The following is a 20,505-nucleotide window of genomic DNA, read 5'->3' as shown; positions in this document are numbered from 1 at the left end:
ACCCGGAAGCTCTTATGTAAGAAATCTTGGGTGCCCAGCTAAAGCTCTCACGATCACAAAGTTATACAAGTCCCTACTGACTCTTCTAGAGCACAGCTCTAAAATCTAAATCTAAATCTAATCTTGTGTCTTTGCACAAATTGTTTTTCAAAGTGAATGACTATCACATTCAGTCATTTTTTATGCTTAAGAATAACCTACGATATTTTTAAAGAGGAAATGTGTTGTATACCATAGCCTGCGTGGCGGGCCCTCTCTTTCTCTCCCCCTTCCCAGTTCCCCCTCCCTCCCCTTTCGACGCCTGCCACGCAGGCTATGTATACCAACGAAGAAAAACCTTTTATTCCAAACAAGAAACTTCAGGCAGTTTGTAATCGTGCAGTTAATGTTTGACCACCTCTTTTAGTTCTTTGGCTAGAAAGGCAGGGCGCCGCACAGTAAAAATCTTTAGAAAAGCAGTCACTTGAGAAACACATAAGTCGTGTTTGCGTGAGTCACGGAGTGTGCGTGACATGAATTTTCTTCACCGCATCATCTCTTGCTTTAAATTCCTGCTCACGCATGCAAATCAGATTTAATTTGTTCTAAATGTTCAATAAAATTAACACAAACCAGTTCATTAATGGCATTAAAAAGAAGTCCATTTCACGCCAAAATAAAGAGTAGACTAAGTCCAATGCGTTGTATTTCTCCCTTTAGCGTCGTCCGACGAGTTTTTGCAGATATAAATAGAGCATACCTGACTACGTTATTCAGCAGGTAATTCCCCTGGAGCGATGACGTGCCTTGACACATTCTTGACTCCCAAAATAAATTCAAAACAAAAATTGGAATATCCAGAAGACAAGTTATTGTTTTGCAATATTCAATACTTTCCGAGTCAAACGCCATAATAACACAAAAATTAATATTTCACAGAAGCAGAGCGCAGAGTATTCGTAAATATTTTTAAGTAGGTGAATGATTATTTATAGCTACAAGCGAGCGATCGCGTGGCATGGGTGATGGGTCTGACATAGTGGTGGTTTCGCTATGTGATAATTCAAAAAAAATAAAATAAAAAAATAAGTAAATAAATATATGTTTAGCTTATGTTTATGCTTAGCTACATATCTCTTTTAAGTCGGTCTTGTGTCGACTGCTCAACACTACCTAGACGAAGTAATCTCAAAAAACGCCAAAATGTGTATTAAACTTGTCTTTCAACGTCGTGAAAGTTTTGTTAAGTTTCCACAACGCAATGCCTAGAATTTGTTTTTTTCTTGTGACCACTCGTATTGTAATTTTTAAGTAATTTTCGTTTTAAAGCGTTTTTTGAAAAATCTATAAAACGGCTCGATAGATTTTCTTTAGACTTTCAGCACGCGTACTTGATTACCGTATTTACTCGAATAAGCGCCGGCCCCGAATAACCGCCGCCCTCGAATAAGCGCCGCATTTGGGACGAAAAAGTTATTAAGCGCCGCCCCCGAATAAGCGCCGCAGTCCCGATGCGGCGCTTATTTGAAGAATGTCGTTTAACTTAAAACGGCACTACAAAGCAACTCTCAAACAAGCTTAAACATTTCTTTGCATAAAAAGCGATGTTTTGAAGTTATGAGTGATTGTTTTATCGCTCTCCCATTAGTTTTTCTATTCAACACTCTTACAATACGTAGTTTTGTAAATGTTATGAAGGCCGCAAACTTTGCCAGGACAGCTAGCGCCACTTCTGTCTCAGCAAGAGACAAATACTGGCAATCAAAAGATGCTCTTTTCAATAACTGTAAAAGACAAGATTTTTTGTGGGTCCAAATTTTAAATAAGCGCCGCCCTCGAATAAGCGCCGCACTTGAGGCGCGAAAAATTTAATAAGCGCCGCGGCGCTTATTCGAGTAAATACGGTATGTAAACTATTTAGTCGCAAAGTTTTATTATCATTGATTCACTGGAACGTTTTCAAATTAAACGATAAAGGAGGCCTTCGAATGGACGAAAAACTTGCGTTACAATTCACGGTTTATAAAATCGTGTTAAAATATTCAAATTAATGTGCACTTAATACACATTCTGGCGTTTTTTGAGATTACTTCGTCTGGTTAGTGTTTGTGTCTCGGCTCATTTATTATCGCTGTGCAAAAACTACGATTTGAAACACTTTTGCGATTTATTCGAAATCAAACATACAGAATCTTTCAATTCTTGAATATTTTATTTGCAGTACATCATAGTTTAAGATGCTGATATTAGCTTTTTAGCGGTAAATCTGATTCACGCAAAAATCAGGATTTACTCATTTGGCGATTTTCTGTTTTCCGTTGCCATGGAAATATCGATTACCTTAAAAAGTATATTAAATCAAATTTCAATCTAAAACCAATATATGGTATAATTTTCATATCGATCCGAGTCAGGGAAGATCGTTTAAAGGCCAATTGCAAATTGTAGGTATGGCCCATAAAAAACTGTATCGAGCCACCTTAAGATTGCATTCTGTGAACTTCTGTCTCAATACTCAACTTGCAATAATTTAACGTATACTCAAACGAACACCAATTTATAGCCTTGAATTTCTGGTATTTCCAACCTCAAACACAAATAAAACATCAGCATTATACTGTATACCACAACAAAAGCATGTGTTTATCTTACCGAGATTTTGATAACAGAGAATTAATCAAAGTCTCTTCGAGATACCGACGTTTTTGCATGAAGTATGAGTCGAAGGTTTATCCTGTGCATTGTTCTTCGAACTTATCATTACAGTTTCTTTGTAGTTTAGTTTAACAATTTCCTAGTCTTCGCGGAGGAAATGCAGCCATATAATTTTGTCAATCAAAGATCCCTTCGAGATATCGACTTTTTTTGCATGAGGTTAGTATGAGTAGTTGTTTCCTTTCGAGTTAGAAAGATTTCTACTCGGCTTAATGCAGAAAAATAACGCCTGATCGCAGGTTAGGTTACGCACGACAGAGTTACCTTTTGTCTCATAACGCAATCTTAACCCCACATTGAGAAGTAAATTTTCGTTTGGATATTACCAAAAGCCGCTTCTCCTCGCGTTATTCTTTACCTTACGGCTACACATGCCATTTCTAACGACTACATTTCCAGCAAAACAGTTGCTGTTATTTTTCTAATGACGATCGATGCATTTACTTCTGAACAGAAGAAACGTTTAACGTTTACTGCTTCCACCGGAAGTAATTTCACAACAGGCTACAAAAACACTTATAAATATCACTTAACACATTTAATGATGTTGCAATTAGCGAAGCGCACTAATGACGTCACAGAATTTGACCCCCGGTGTGAGTCAAAATTTGGACAAACAAACCGCTCTCTGTAAGAGCAATGTATGGTTGGCGGGCACTTTGGAGGCATATTTAGCGATTGTTTCACAAAACCATGGCCAGATTGGCTCGGAATTCGAGAGAAAGCCTTACCTGTGCAAAGTAGAAACCTCAAACCGTGGTTTGAAACAAAAGGTTTGTCAAACAGAGCGATTATTCAATAAATGTGTAAAATGTCAGTTTTACTCTCAGTTATTGAATGGATTATAAAGGCCCCCGGGGGGGGGGGGGTACTCCCATATGTGGCCTATATAGGTATGTGCCGCCCGATAGGGTATGGTTTTTGAGGTTCTTGGTCCTTAAATAGGGTATCATTTTTGCTCCTTTTGGCAATGTGTTCCCGGTATGATCCTTAGATAGGGTACCTAAATTCTATAAGCTAAAATAAACGCCAAGCTAAAAGAAAAAAAAGGCTTCTTAAAACTGAATTTTCTGTTCAGGTATTAGTAAAGCGATTTTAGAAAAAAAGATTTTTGTCTTGCCGTGCGCGGTTAGCCGTTATTTGGGTCGTCACGGAGCGCTTCTCTTCCCCTTGAATAGGGTGTCATTTTTCGGTTTTGGGCCTTAAAAAGGGTATCAATTTTCGCTTTCTTTATCCTTAAATAGGGTCAGGGTTTAAGAACCTTGGCGGCACACCCCTATCCGAAATTTATGGGAGTACCCCCCCCCCCCCCGGGTAAAGGCCCGATTTGCTGCCGGGATTTGTTGAAAGAAAAGATTTATTTTTTATGAGAAATGCAAAACGTTTACACTGTTCTTAGTGGCACATTTTCTAACACAACAGAGCTAACCTCAGATTTATGCCACCACAAAATTACACAAAGAAACGCTCGTCCGATCGGTCCCCTTGCCTGACCCGAATATTTTAAGAGGTCAATTTCGTTACACAATTGTCGCGGCAAATACTATTTAATATACACTGATCGAGCTCGGCAGCTGTAGCTGCAGTCTGTAATAGTAATGGGGATAAATAACAGCTTTATTAAAATCAAACCCGCCGTCAATTCCATTAGAAAGGCGTTTGAATAGCATAATATTTTCGCCCTCTATCTATCATGTGTCGAAACAGATCGGATGACCGGCGATCAGTGCCGTCAAATTCGGGAAGAATTCTGAATTTCTTGCAACCGACGATCTTTCCGGTGCCTAAATGAAGCAAACATACAAGTGCTATCCTTCGCAATTATATAATTCGATAGTAATTCGCTATCCGCCGCTTAAATTTCTCGGCAGCCTGAATAATTTTGCAGTGGGAATCAAGGTGTTATTGCCGGATCTTCGACTAATAAATTCAATTTTGGGCCATTTTTTGGATACCTTCAATCTGTTTTTACTTACTAAAGCAAAAATGTTTGGAATCTACCATTTTTCGAGCCTTTCGAGAATCTCGGCCTCACATTGTGCCTTTCTCGCCCCTTTTTTTCTTGTCAAGAATGCGTCCCCTCCATACAAAGCCTTTGCCCAAACTAAAATTGTTGTCCGCCTCACGCGGGGGGGGGGGGGGGGGGGGGGGGGGGGCGGTATCATGTGGCGAAATCTATTTTTAGTAATAGCGCGCTTCGCTAGATGATGTTGCAATTCTAAATTGTGCAACTCAGCAGAAATAATCAATTGTCACGAAATGAGTTCCCTTTGGTTAACTATTAGCAACGTTTTAGTGTGTGAAAGACTTGTACGAGTACAAATTTGCGTTTTTAATCGTTTTAGGTTAAATTAATATTAGCGCCTAAAGACTTGTACTAGTAAAAATTGCGTTCTTAATCGTTTTAAACTTCACTGCCTTCGAGCGCTGAACCGCTTACATTCTTAATTGGTTATGTGACGTAAGATTTGGGCTACTCACGTTTTTGATTCTTATATAATGTTTGTAAATTTGACAAGTCACGTTTTTTCTACAAGAACGGAAGTGCTGAAGCACAATTGTGCAACTCAGCAAAAATAATCAATTGTCACGAAATGAGTTCCCTTTGGTTAACTATTAGCAACGTTTTAGTGTGTGAAAGACTTGTACGAGTACAAATTTGCGTTTTTAATCGTTTTAGGTTAAATTAATATTAGCGCCTAAAGACCTGTACTAGTAAAAATTGCGTTCTTAATCGTTTTAAACTTCACTGCCTTCGAGCGCTGAACCGCTTACATTCTTAATTGGTTATGTGACGTAAGATTTGGGCTACTCACGTTTTTGATTCTTATATAATGTTTGTAAATTTGACAAGTCACGTTTTTTCTACAAGAACGGAAGTGCTGAAGCACAATTGTGCAACTCAGCAGAAATAATCAATTGTCACGAAATGAGTCCCCTTTGGTTAACTATTAGCAACGTTTTAGTGTGTGAAAGACTTGTACGAGTACAAATTTGCGTTTTTAATCGTTTTAGGTTAAATTAATATTAGCGCCTAAAGACCTGTACTAGTAAAAATTGCGTTCTTAATCGTTTTAAACTTCACTGCCTTCGAGCGCTGAACCGCTTACATTCTTAATTGGTTATGTGACGTAAGATTTGGGCTACTCGCGTTTTTGATTCTTATATAATGTTTGTAAATTTGACAAGTCACGTTTTTTCTACAAGAACGGAAGTGCTGAAGCACAATTGTGCAACTCAGCAAAAATAATCAATTGTCACGAAATGAGTTCCCTTTGGTTAACTATTAGCAACGTTTTAGTGTGTGAAAGACTTGTACGAGTACAAATTTGCGTTGTTAATCGTTTTAGGTTAAATTAATATTAGCGCCTAAAGACTTGTACTAGTAAAAATTGGGTTCTTAATCGTTTTAAACTTCACTGCCTTCGAGCGCTGAACCGCTTACATTCTTAATTGGTTATGTGACGTAAGATTTGGGCTACTCACGTTTTTGATTCTTATATAATGTTTGTAAATTTGACAAGTCACGTTTTTTCTACAAGAACGGAAGTGCTGAAGCACAACTATAGAGTGACACTTTACAAGTCACGCGCTTTGATCACCCACAGCGGAAAGTATTCCCTTGAGAGTTAACAAGAATACGATCCCTTCCGGTTCAGATTTGAGTCCACGTAAACGCTATTCTCCTACTTTTTTGCTGGTAAACAAGCACCGGGTATTTATACACATATTCCTTAACATTACACAAATAAACAGTGCAAATTTCACCGAGATCTGACAATTCTATACTTTAAAATTACAAGGACCTTTCGAGGCAGTCGATTACGGCAGCGAAATTAGCAAATGAAACAGCAAAATATGCGTTCAACGCTTTGTTTTTGCGACGCCATATTTGAATTGTTATAGGTAGACCGCTGTTCAATGTGTTCAAGGCCGTATCGTTACGATTGCTCCACGAAAAAGCACGAAAAAAATACGGATATTTCCGACTACTGTCGGAGAAAACATTGCGCATATAATTGCGGCGTAAACAAATCGTTACACTCAAGCTGCGCTTTGTCTAGGCTCTGCGAGGGTCGGATATCAATACCCAGGATTAAACAAAAGCCATATATACAGTGAATGCTTTCGAATTATATTTGCAGATGAAATACGAAAGAATTTTGCTGTCTTTGACTGAAATTCCACTCGAACTGCGTAGATACGATCGCATGTTGTAACGCCGATTCATGCAACATTGCTATCAACGCGAGGTCACGTCCCTAACGACCTAGGCTGATGACGAAATAGAATGGCGCTTGCATGTAGCGACCATATTTGGCCTAATTTTTAACCTCTCCTAAGCTAAAAGAAGCCCCCCATCTCTTGCATTTGTTTTAACTTCAATAATATCTTTGAAAAGAGCGAGTTTTTTGGTATGGTTTATTTTTGACGTTTGTAATTTTTAAACGATGTAAGTGCTAGTGATTATTTATTCGTGTTTTAGTTACGCAATCCATTGTTTGTGCGACGCTTTTTATAGATCGCCTTTCAGACACACGTGCGTTGAGATAAGAAAGCTGACATGTCACTTTTAAAATTGTTATATAACGTTTGTAAATGTGACAAGTCACGTTTTTTCCACGAGATCGCAAGTGATCACCCACAGCGGAAAGTAATCCCTTGAGAAATTAAAACAGTCCCTTGAGAAATTAAAAAAGTCCCTTGAGAGTTTACAAATATGTGGTTCCAAATTTTGTTCACATAACCCCTATTCTCCTACTTAAGCTTGTAAACAAGCAAAAACGTCGAAAAAACCACAGAGTCCATTTTGCACGCGTTCTCACCAGTATCACCTACATCGCGAATGAAGTAAGATTTTCCACCCTTCGTATTCTCGAAAACCTTGGCAGATAAACCGACCACCTGATATGTTTCATTCTCACCATTTATTTCTTTATAAACCTTGAAAATTTCACCAGAATGAGAGCGCAAAGAACAGAAACCTTCGATCGGCTACCACCTTCGCTTGATTCTTATCGATCGGCTACCGCTATTTTTATTGAGCCCGCAGTTAAACGTTCCAGCGGAATTTCGTTGAGAAACCAATCACGTTATGCAAATCATCCCACGTGACTATGTTTTATCGTTATTCATTCCCTTTTGGCGCTCTTTTGAATTCTGCCGTTGATCGCTTGTGTGGAGATTGCTTTTTACATTTTAAATTGTTACTACAGTCAGTATGTATGTGTTTCGCTTTCAGTAATTATGGAGAACAGTTTGTGCTTTGTTAAAGGCGAATAGTGTACTAAAGCTTGTGCTTGTTGAAGCTGATCAAAGGCCTTGTTTCCAATCGTGAGGTGTCAAAGTACAGCTTCATGGCAGTCGTTTGAAAGGTGCTTTGGTGAGTACAACTGAACTTTTATTTCTGTAAAACCAGTTGGACTTTCATGGAACTGGAGGCTTGTCGCTTAAAGAAGCAAAACAGTTTACACGAACTGCATAACAGCCGCGGATATGTTCGGTCGAATTCTTTCAGCCGACGGATCGGAGTGTGTGTGACGTCCGTTACAAATTTTTCGCTTATAGACCCTATGCAAATATGGCGGCTGTTAATTTTCGGCTCCCAGAAGAATCATTTGTCAACAAAATTAAATTACTCTAACTTAAAGATGAAGTCAAAGTAAATCAGTGTATATAGTTTCAAGGCTATACTTTCATCTAATGGGAAGTTACAGGGACATTTATATTACCAAAAACATGAAAACGAGGCTAGGCAGGCCAGGGTGACTTTTTCCATACAAATCTCTTAAATTTGAATGAGTCATAACTTTGCTGCCATTTAACCCAAAACACTGAAACCTCTCAGAATAACATAATTTTTCAAGTATATTTAAGTGCAACCACCAGCATTTTAAGAAACTTGACCAAAAAACAGAAATGAATGACAACCATTTTTGCATAGGGTCTATAATTTCATTCACGGAGTAAAATAAAATTCTCCAAATTATTATTTATGTAAATTATTAGACTGTTGTGGATTTTACAATGTAGATTCTCCAGAGCAGACTTATTTCCCAGGATAGTATTATCCGACATATATATTCATGTTGCCACTTGATCAGTAAATGTCTAATAAAGTTCATGTGTATTATAGCTAGTAAAAATAATATCAAATCAACACAGTTACTGAAATACTAAGAGGTCAATCGGTAAATCCATTTAATTTATTTTTTACAGGCTTAAGAAGAACAAGGAATATTCTAAACTGGACAAACTAGAAAGGACAGTACGTACTATGATCTCATCCGAGGACAGCCAGCAGCTAAGTCTTTTTTTCCTTGTCTGAATCAGAAACCATTAGCTACAAGTTTTGAAGAGATACATTTGTATGCCAATGAGAGGCATTTGAGTTTAGATAATGTATTGGAATAGTGTTACCCTAATAAATTTTTTCAAACTGTTCTAAATGGCTGTTATAGTTCTATGTTATGTCTACAAACCCCGACTGTCATGATCAGCTATAAACTGCATTCTGTTTAAATTTATTATTTTTCTAATGTACTCTTTTCTCTGTGAAATTGCATGTGAAATGTGTGTGAAAGGATCGATTTGCAGTAATTACTTCCATTAATTATGTGAACTTGCATGTGAAAAATATGTGAATGAAGCATTTCCATGCTCAATCTCGTGTGAAGTTGCATGTGAAAATGCATGTGAAAAACATGTGAATGGAGCATTCCCATGCTAGCTAAATCCCATGTGAAAATGTTAGGGATGACATCGTTTCACACCGTTTTGCACGGTTAATGAAGGTTCATTTATATTAAAGGGCAATTTCAAGGAAAGGCTTTTCGAAATCGTTGTTTACTGTCGCTGTTGTTGGAAACTCAGACATTTAGTCTAGTCGCATCTACGTTTAATTTCATGGTTTAATGATTTTAATGTTATTTTAAGTGATATTTTTTATTAGTGCTTAAAGATACCTGCAAATTAAACCAAGAATTTACAATTTAAAAGTATTACAATATCTTTTATTCAAGAAGATGGCAATTTTTAAATCACGCCTCTTCATTGGCGGATATAACCTTGCCCAATGCCTACAACAAACTCCTGAAAGACAGTTGGCAACTGTTTTTATACCCTCCCATGAGCCTTTGTAACGCGAATACGAGAGAAAAGATTGAGTCTTGTTGATCAGCAAATTTCCCTAGTGGACGGTGCAAGGGTTATTTCCCAATAATGCACAGTGAAGTTAAAAAAATGATTGTCTTGAAAACTTACCCCTTCCCGCCACTCTTGTCAATACGCTCAAAAGAATGATTCGTATCATGGACATCTGTCATATAACACGTGGTACAGAGATCAAAGTCTGGACAGTTCAAACAGTGCCAGCGGTAACCCACGACCGGAACTTGATTACATCCATCGCAACGAACATGTACATGCTTCACCCCTGGAAAAGACAGGCAGAGCACTTAAGGAAATGCTATATTATTCATAAGATTCAAATTTTTATCAAGGTCTAAAATGTTTCTTCAGTGCTTCAGTGGTCAGTAGCAGATTAACTTGTATGTATAAGCACGAGTTAAGCTGGGTTTACACAGGCAATTTTTATATGACAAATATATTTGTCAGCAGTCTTAAGTTTAGTGCGCAAGTAATGACCCTGGGTGGCAGAAAGAGATTTATCTGACGAGTCTTCTATACGAGCAATTTTCGTATGCGACAACCTTTTTTGTCACATATATAAAAAAAGCTAAAAAAATATATATATTTGCCGCATAGAAATGAACCAATTTTTCTCATTTACAAGGGCAATTAAAGTTATCAGGTAAAAATTGCCACATAAAAAAAATGCTTGTGTTAATTCGGCTTTCTGTAATTTTTACGGGACTAAACATGCACCAACGAGCAGGATACACTATAAAGTAACTAGTAGTAATTGGAAATTAGGGGAGTGCGTTCGGTAGGGTTGGGTTAAGGGGGAGGGGGGCAGGGAAAGCTGGAGTCAAGGGGGGGTAAATTTAATTTCTTATTTTCTTAATATTTTCTTAATATTTATTTTCTTAATCTGTTTGTGATGTGCAAACTACAATGAAAAGTCCATGCAGAAAATGTGACATTGCCAAGCTGATGAAACCTGATCTGCTTGTACCAACCCATCTTTCTAAACCATAAGAAAAGAATAAAGCCTTTTGATTGTGCCAAGCAAAGTGGCCAAAGGTCTTTAAAGAATCCAAATAGAGTACAATGTATAATACCCTGGAAAATTTTCGTATAGTTATTTGTAATATATATACTAACAGTAACAAAAGACTTCTAAACTGAAATGTATATATTCCAGACATTTTAATATCAGTCCATTAAATAGTAACAGCTTTTTGTTCCCTTACAATCATAAAATACAAACTCAATAGTAGTATAAAATGGCTCAATACTGAACTTGGAACAGTCTGCATTCAGCTTGTCAATCCTTAGTGACCGAAGGGAATATTGCTATATATTTATAGATCGAGTCTCACAAGTCTGTACGCAGAGAGAAGTTGAATCGGTTGAGCTTAAAGCAGCTGAGTTTACACATCACAACTCGGTGTCATCACTGGGGGCGAATTGCAGCGTCTGTTTCCTAGAAAACAAACCACTACACAGCTTTCTCATTATCTGATAAGTTGCTTTAGTCTGATATTAAGTTGCTTTAGTGCCAATGATGCTCTGAATAATATAGCTACAACTTCGATCACTTAAGACACATCCTAGCTCAAGCTTACCTTGGAGAAAACTGCGAAAAATATTCAAAATATAAAGCGAAGGCAAAGGAACGAAGAAAGCACACATGAAAGCACAGTCAAAAGTACATGTGCATGGATTACCAGCTCTGAGCCTGTTATCCTTTCATCTCTGTTGTTGTGTTTTTGCGAGAAACAAAACATACCATTTCCCGTCACGTCGTCGCTAATTAAGCTGCTCATATAATTCAGGGCGTAGAATTAACTTTTTTCCCAGTAGCCATTTGGCTCCTAAATATACCAAAATGGTAGCCAATTCCAAAAAATTAATTTAGTCGCCATTTTTTTTTTAAAAGAAATAAAACACTTCTGATTCTGTCATTTTACTAGATAGACCCTTTAAAATAAATTGTTTTCATCACTTTTACATTTATTTCAATCTCCAATGGCTTTTTGTGCACAAGAACTGAGAACACTTTTGGTGATATTACATGAAGTACCAGAAGACACCGCTGACCGTATCAAAATAGGCGCACATGCCATGTACGCATCGAAGACTACACGATGTTTGACAGTCATTTGGCGATGTTTTTGACTTCATCTATGGATCTAAACATTTCGAGTTGAACTATTTTGCCTTGTAATCAATACAAATTATACAAAGAGCAAAGATAGATGGCAATTTTTTTGTGTGGCTTAGTCAAAACTGAAAAAGAAAGTTGCCCATCCTCGTTCCCAGAGCCAGCGTCCCCCTAGAAACGCCTCCCCCTGAAACGCATTTCCCGACCACTGGTCCAGGGGGACGCGGGCTCTGGGAACGAGAATGGAAGTTGCCCGCCCAAAATATAAACAACGCTCGATTGCAAACCATATCAGAGGTTTTGTTAGGGTGACCCTATTCGGCGGAATGATGGAACAGCACGGCGGAATGGCGGAATATCCTAAAATGCGGAATGATGGAATATTCTAAAACGCGGAATTGTGAACCATAAAAAAAAGAAGCAACAACAGCAACAAAAACAAACAAACAAAAGGAAAATTATAATTGCTAACTTTCTCAGATGGCGATAACAAGGCTAAGAATGTCTCTAAGATTGATTCAGGTACTTTAACTTGTGGATATTCGTTGCCGTGACAGAAAAGCCACCTTGTTTACAGCGGCTGCTAGCAGTAGAAAACCAGTAAACAGTAAATATACCCTATAAACGAACGGTTCTTTATATATCTTCTTAATCCTTCGAAGGATACTCGAGTGATCGACTGGGAGGATTTCGTAAAACTAGATAGTTCTCGTCCCGCTCGAGACAACAAAATGTATAAAGCAAAAGTTCGTTGACGAAGCCGTTAGAAAGAAAACGAAAGGGCCTGAAATTTACTGAGTTTTATACTGAGAAATTAAAAAAAAAGGAAACCCACAACAAGGGGTTTCCAGATGGTCACCCATCCAAGTACTATTAAAACCCCGCCCAACAGGGCTTAACTTTGGAATCGGATGAGAACCGTTGCTTTCCATGTGGTATCAGAAAGAGTGCTATTTCATGGTTTCGTCGATGGCTCGTATTTACATTTACCGTACTCAAATTCGCAAGTAGCCAATCAGAAGGGCGATTTACTGTCCTGATATTCCACGATATCAACTCACTGACCTGATATGCCACCATATCACGGTCACTTTGAAGTAAAGTAGTATTACCGAGCGATGAATAAAAAAGAGGTTTTACCAAATAAAACAGAACTTGTAATTTAAATTTTAGCTGGTGTTAAGCAATAGTAAAAGGAGAAAAAACTTTCCCGCCAAAACTAAACTTGTGGAACAAAAGCCAGAAGAGGAACTTGATAAAAGTGTTGAAGAACAAAAAGGTATCAACACAAGCAGGTCAACACAATTTGCACTACATACCTGGCAAGCATGGCTTCAACAGAGCGTTAAATATAACCAAATTTTTGGCTGAATTTGGGTACGGTAAATACCTAATCGTACCCTTTTTGGTACGCTTCGGCGGCATATCAGGCGAGTTTGGTCAAGCCATGGTTCGTATTTTGGCAAGACGCAGTCGAGCCAAAATACCCATGGCGAGACCAAACGAGCGACCGACCAAAAAGGTACGATTAGGTATAAACATCAATAAGCGGTTCTAAAGTAACCTGACTATATAATAAGTTGCACCACCATAAAAATAAGACATCAGCAGATATTTTAAAAATAAATAATAGCTATAGCGGGAAAGATTTCCGCACAGCCCCCTACATTAATTATGTATTAACTATTTCATACTATCACTATACATAAACAGCAATCATGAAAAGAACGAATCAGTCAGAAAATTGTATGCATAATTAATGTAGGGGGCTGTGCGGAAATCTTGCCACAAAAGGAAAATTAAACGCAACCTCAAAAACGAAACGAAACTGACAAAGAAAAGCTAACCGCAAGCAAATCCGAGTGAAACCTCACCGTTTCGTTTCGTTCCAATTCTGTAGTTCCGTCTCGTTTTGTTTTGGGTTTTAGTATATTTTATTTCTTTTCGGCGACGAGTTTTGATAAAGACAAAAATAAGTATAAAATTTGAAATAAAATTCACCTTGATCTGTGTTATTAAACACACGAAGATCGTGTTTCCCATTGACTCCAGCTCTATAGTTTGCCTTTGTTCCGCAATCCCACTGAACCCATACAAGCTGTTCGGTGAAAGGTGATTTCTTGTCCTGACTGATTGGAACCACTGTTCCCACACATCCTTCGCCGCCATCTTGGTTATTCCATTTCCAGTCTCGTCCACGAACAACTCGTGTGCCCAGTAGATCCATTTCTATAGACACTCAGTGGTCTTCTTAATATATAGATTTAGGCAAGCCTAAAAGCGGAGCTCCCCAGTTAGCTAAAGAGCTCCGCTATAATCACAAGCTCTGCCAAAACGATGTCTTTGCAACCGAACGAGAAATATTAATAATTACAGCTTGTTACTGCCGGTATCAGTAAGCTAGCGACCGATAACATAAAATATTCTCTACAAATATTCTATACAACACAAGAAAATTGTGCTTTTCCCAATTCAAAACACACCACTGAAATCAGTTGGCGATGTAAAATGTCGAAAATGCATCAACAGCGTTTTAAAATGCCCTAAAAATGCTTATTAAAGCAGATTTCCTAGAAATTGAACATGGACGCGCGGGGATTCCCCGAGCTAGTCATCGGAATTGTGATTGGTTAATTTTAGTGTTACATCATTTTAAAGCGATGACGTCAGGAAATCGCTTATTGCCATCAGGCCTGGACCGACCCGATCTTTTTGTCTTTTGTCTGTTTCGGTCGAACAGAAATCAAGTTTAACTTGATAACAAGAAATCGCCGCATAGAACACAAAATCAAAAATAATACTCCCGTGCAGTTAGAATGGAACACTACAATGTATAAACGAAAGAAACTAATTACATATGATGGGATATATTAGAATCAGTAGACAGAAATTTCTAACATTTATTATAATAAGGGCCGTCGTGGGCAAGAGGCCGTTTGACCTTTCTCGCAGCTTAAAAGCTAGCTCCCGCGTATCGTATGTCGTTTATCGGAAGTCACACACTACAATATAACGCAATCTACTGTTGTTCAATTGAGCAAATCTACGAAGAAAATGTATTATTAACTTTGCATCCTTCGCCTGCCTACTGTTAATTCTGTATTTATTTGAATTCCATCATATCCTAACTATGCTCTTTAGACAATCACCAACATTGCTTCTTAGGTTTAAAAAATGTACTACACTGCAATTGGATAACAGTCTTTATCCCGTCCTCAATTATGTTAGACCCTTTGTGAAACGTCATCGCTTCTGCATGCACTGCATGCCGTTTATTTTAATTGAAGGTCACGGCTACCCTGGGTGCCAGAGGGTTTTTTTTTTACCGAATGGTAATGAGGTGTAGTGATCATTCTCGAAGTCACGTGTTTCCCTCACTCGAACACTCGATCACTCACTCCATTCTGATATTAAACCGCAATTAATTCATGCATTTAACGGTAAACGTGCTGACAGAAAGGTTCTTTAAAACGCCATTCAGCACATGTCAATCAAAAACAAATTATTCTTCAACCTCATTCCCAGGGTCTCTCTCTTCCAAGGAACGAAGTTGATTATTTACAAAAAAGTTTCCTAAATGCAAAAGAAGATCAAGAGTTATTAAACTTTATTCTGGTGGTAAAACAAATTGGCTTAACGAGAAGTACAATGGCTTTGTCCTGTACACGACAGCACAAGGTGTTGCATATCTGCACGAAAAAGGTGTGATACACCAAGACTTGAAACCAGCCAATATTATGGTCAGTATAACACAATGTTTAAAACCATAACCAATAATTATATCGGTTATTATATTTTGTTCTGCACCCATTAACAATTCTTGTTTTGGAAATATCTATTCTTGGAAAGCATAAAATGTAATCCCCACAGTCCTATATATGATTTGATTAAACTAACTCCTGCACCTTGTGATCTCTCTTTTTTTAAAGAATGCTTTTGAAACATCCCATAACCATAATTAGGGTTACAGTGTATATCCAATATATCAAGACATCTTTTTTACTATCTTCTTGTCATACATACATACATACATTTGTAAGCTCCTGTCCTGCAGTTGAGCGCTGTCAAGAATGAATTTTCAAGTGAAGGACTTCGAGTATTCAACCAAGAACATCCCGCTGGCAAGTAAAAATGCGTTTCTTCAAGCACTTATCAAAAAAACAGAATCCTTAATTCAACGTATACTATAGCAACCATTTGAATTTTTTTGCATTTAACTGCCAGCTTTTAAATTTACCAACCAGTCGTTAAAGTTGCCTGATGAGTGTGGACCTATTACATGTAATTTAGGTCCATACGAAACAGACCTGTCGCAATAAAACGATGTATACTGAAGCCTGACCTCTTGTCAAGTTAATATTATTTATGCTCCTCGATCAAATGAGTTGAGCACTCTTCAAAATACATTCTTCCCAAGAAAGAAAGAATTTACATACATACATACATACATACATACATACATACATACATACATACAGACAGACAGACAGACATACACAGACAGACAGACAGACAGACAGACAGACTAAATTTTATGTGGATTCAAAATAATGAGAAAATGAGACAGAATGGCATAAAATAACGTAAACAATATTGTACAATCTGAATCGAAACAGGATAAAATAACGTAAACAATATTGTACAATCTGAATCGAAACACTGACAATACAATGTATAAACCTATACATTGATTATTCTTACATTCTCTTTTTGAATAGCTGGAAGAACATTCCAAAAAGGCTATTATATGTGATCTTGGTGTTGGAAAAGTAAAGGACATGACAATGATCACCAAACAGGGTGGTAATGCTGGAACCGTTGCGTACCAGCATCAAGAACAGCTGCTGGGTAAACCTGCCACTACAAGTGTAGATGTTTACTCTTTTGGGGTTATTGCTGTGGAAGTGTATACTAGGGTCCCAGTATGGAAGGGACTATCTTACTATGAAGTCTGCAATGGGATAAAGAAGGGCAAATTTCCCGAATTCGAAGAAGACAAGTTTCCCTTGGAAGCACAAGAAATTATCCACAAATGCTTCCAACAATCCAGTGAGCGACCTTCAATTACAGAATTATTACCTTTATTGGAGAAACTGGTTGGAGAGATTGAAATTTGGTGAAAATAGTATTTCTGTGGACTCATAGTTAACTATGGTGGACTGGATAATGATTTACATGCATGCAGTTACTGTTATATAGATATTGATGTCAAGAAAATTACAAAGCCTCCATTGCAAAGGCTTGTTTGGTAAATGTTTCATTTCTTAATAGCTATATAAGTTGTTTTTGTTAATCCCAACTGAGTAGAATAAGATCTTAAAAACTATTGTTCAGTACTTAAAAGTTAATATTAAGCCAACATAACAGCAGTTCTCTTGGAATACAGTATTTCCTAGAAAGATATGGGAAAATAAAGAATGCCTTGTTGTTTTTGTTCTAAAATTTTATGTTGTGCTCAAAAATTGTTCAACAAGGCCATTAAAAGTGTCTTTGGCACTCTCGACTGTGATAGGAAATGCATTTGTGTCACAGATATCTTGTGCCTCCTGTTTGAAGCTGAGTGGCAAATACACCAGTTCTTCATTGAAGTCAAACTTGTCAATCAAAAAGTCGTAGTCTTCTCTTGTGTAGTTCTTCGCCATTTGCAAACCACCTGCAAGAAAGAAAAACATTGATGCAAATACTGTTGAAACATTACTGTTTTACTGTTTTGGGTGTTCACGAGGAACAATCGATTTCAAGGTGAAATTGATTTCTAGGACAAGGAATCTGTAACTGTTGTACTTGCATTTTTGGGTAAGGAATTTTATCATCTCTTTTTAGGGGTTGGGGAAGGAAGCTGCTGTATGGTCAACATGGGCCCTAAAGGTGTAGTGATGAATCCATAACAAAAAAATGTATAAATATATTTCACCACAGGGGGCCCAAACAAACTGTTTGTGTATGGACTGTGCACATTTACATTTTTATAGAGAATGTATGGAATTTACCGAATGGTTTGTAGAATTGCGTATAATGGTGCAAAACATTAACAAATTTGTGCTGAATAAATGTTAAGTTTCCTACCTTTTGTGTAGTGTCGTTCTTTTGGCTCGAAATGGCGAATTTGAGTCGATTGAAGGGTATTTTACTTTCGCTGTTTACTATATACATCTAATTATATGGAAAGGGTGGAAACTCCAACAGCTCCAAAGTAGAACACTTCCAGCGCCGAGCCGATTTTCGTCCTGATAATCCCATCGCACAGCTTTCAAACTACGCACCAGAAAAGAGGAAGGCTTGACGAATCTTCTCGTATCATTTGATCGAAAATTTATCCAAACGGTCAGGAACAAGCCCTCAAACGAAAACGGGTATCCAAAATTTTTAAGCCGTCCGAATGCGTAGCACCAATTTGTGGTGCCGAAGGCAAACGCTATTCCCCAGCCTCTTTGTGATTGGATACAATTAAACAATGGTCGTTCAAGATTTTGTTTCGTGGATAGGGAGGCAAAGGCAAAACCAATACTCAATAGTATAGGGAGTGATGCCAATGGTGCGACACAACCTTAGGACCCTCGCGCAAATGGCAATTTCGACGGCGATGCCGAAAGCGATGCATTATCATTTAAATATGCGTCATTGTAACTTGTATGCGGCGAAGTAATTATGAAATATTCATACTGACTTAAGAAACGAGTAAGTACCTACATCTAGTCGGTACGAGTTTCATTTTTAAAGCTAGCTATAGCTTCAAATAAAAGACAGGATTCACTTTTCAACGAAAAAAATATTTTACAGCCCTAGAAAAAAATATCAGACTTTAGTCATCTCACCTAGTTGTTTTACAGAGATTGCAAAACAATACACCCACATGTGAAACTCTCGTGCAAAACCGTTGTTGTGATTTGCTATTCTTATGTTGAGGTCCGACTGATTGGGAAAACCCCGCGAACTCCATCACGACTTTCGTAGCCGGAGAAAATGTAGGCGATCGCGACTTTGCGGAAAGTGGGCTGCTTTCGGAACATGGCAAGGTACTCGACTTTGAGTTCCTTTATTTTTCTTTCTGTTTTTGATTTTTTTAAACATTTATCACTAAAATAGTCTTCATTTTCTAGGTTCGAAACCTTGACTTCTGAACAATCTCAAATCCTAAATAGCCGAAGCTGGGCACAATATTCTTGTAACTGGGGAGGGATCGAGGAACGGGGAAATCTTTTGTGGTGAAGGCTATATCAACACTCAACTGCTTAAGCAAGGGAAAAAGGTTTTCATTGTTTGTGCGAGCGGTGTTTCGGAAAGAGTGTATTTGGAAGTAAATAAACAGACGTCAACGGTGCCCTTTTACTTCGACGCATACAAGTTACAATGACGCATATTTAAATGATAATGCATCGCTTTCGGCACAAATTTGTTAATGTTTTGCACCATTATACGCAATTCTACAAACCATTCGGTAAATTCCATACATTCTCTATAAAAATGTAAATGTGCACAGTCCATACACAAACAGTTTGTTTGGGCCCCCTGTGATTTCACACTAAATAAAGATCAGAGTATTCATAAATAATAATTTTCACTAGGTCATTGATTTAATAACAAACATCAAAAGTTGCAGGATTCTACAACAACAACAAAAAGAAATAAAAAACCTCTACCACGTAAAAGGTAATTAAGGACTATGATTCTCAGTGTACAGGATTCAAATCTGTACCAGCAACTGTGTAAACATATTGTGCTAAATTGTGATGAACATAATTATATTGGAAAACCAGATCCAAATTTGTCCTAAAATCTGCAGAGGAACAAAAATGTACTGTTACAGGTAAAATACAGCAAATACATACATAACATTCAGTTGAACCTCTCTACAACAGCCACCTTGGGGCCGAAATAACTGGCCGTTGTAGAGAGGTTTCAATTTGAGTACAGTGTATTTATCGGTGCATGTTGGGACGAAAAATCCTGGAGGTTGTAGAGAGGTGGCCATTAGTGGAGGTTCCACTGTACTGTACATGAGTAAGACAGTGTAAGTGAGTAAACAATCAGGCATGTTTTGCTGTATGGTGTGCCTTCATAATAAAATGCTGGCTGCTATATATTGACTGGTAGTGCAAGAGCTACATGTAAGTAGTTGTTTCAGAGAACTTTCAAACCTTTTTCCTCTGGAAAGTCATACAGATCATTTGGTACACCATTTGGTCTGTCTGTTTTTTTCTGTAGTCGTATTTTATGTTGATTCCAGTCTTCTTTTATTTCTTCCAACTCTCTTTGTAAAATAGGCATGTATACAAACAACAAACATAACCTGCAAAAGTTTAAAAAACTGCTTAAAGTACAATGTACTGTACATACAGCACAGTTATTAAAATAATAACAAGTCACTTATAAAATAACTAAAGTTCAAGGAATTTTTCTTGGGGGGGGGGGGGGGAAAGGGGGTGGTGAATAGCATTTCCTGGCATCCAGTGACCATCCTCTTCTAAATTCTGCATTTTATAAAGTAAGGAGATGAGACAGGAACAAACTTATTTATACCT

General features: G+C 37.7%; 2 protein-coding genes and 1 long non-coding RNA gene across 3 annotated transcripts in view; 1 reads left to right on the top strand and 2 right to left on the bottom strand.

Moving 5' to 3' along the window:
- The window catches only part of LOC144666597 (uncharacterized), a 56,829-nt gene extending 42,359 nt beyond the window's left edge, over positions 1 to 14,470 (bottom strand). Inside the window, exons 1-2 of the mRNA XM_078528001.1 lie at positions 13,985 to 14,470; positions 9,958 to 10,129 (exon numbers count right to left, since the gene is read on the bottom strand). Coding sequence (XP_078384127.1) covers positions 9,958 to 10,129; positions 13,985 to 14,210 — 398 coding nt within the window. The 5' untranslated portion in view covers positions 14,211 to 14,470. The remainder of the gene's footprint in view (positions 1 to 9,957; positions 10,130 to 13,984) is intronic.
- LOC144665646 (uncharacterized) overlaps positions 1 to 20,505 on the bottom strand; it is a 123,121-nt gene that overhangs the window by 76,463 nt on the left and 26,153 nt on the right.
- On the top strand, positions 7,845 to 9,521 carry LOC144665849 (uncharacterized). The gene is made up of 2 exons (XR_013573081.1): positions 7,845 to 8,077; positions 8,914 to 9,521. It is a non-coding gene; the product is annotated as an uncharacterized LOC144665849 (long non-coding RNA).

This window comes from Oculina patagonica, chromosome 9 (assembly GCF_052425735.1).
Source record: "Oculina patagonica isolate OP01 chromosome 9, crgOcupat, whole genome shotgun sequence".
Classification (NCBI taxonomy): domain Eukaryota; kingdom Metazoa; phylum Cnidaria; class Anthozoa; order Scleractinia; family Oculinidae; genus Oculina; species Oculina patagonica.
Note: the sequence above shows the minus strand (reverse complement) of the source record. Positions and strands in the feature narration are given on the sequence as shown.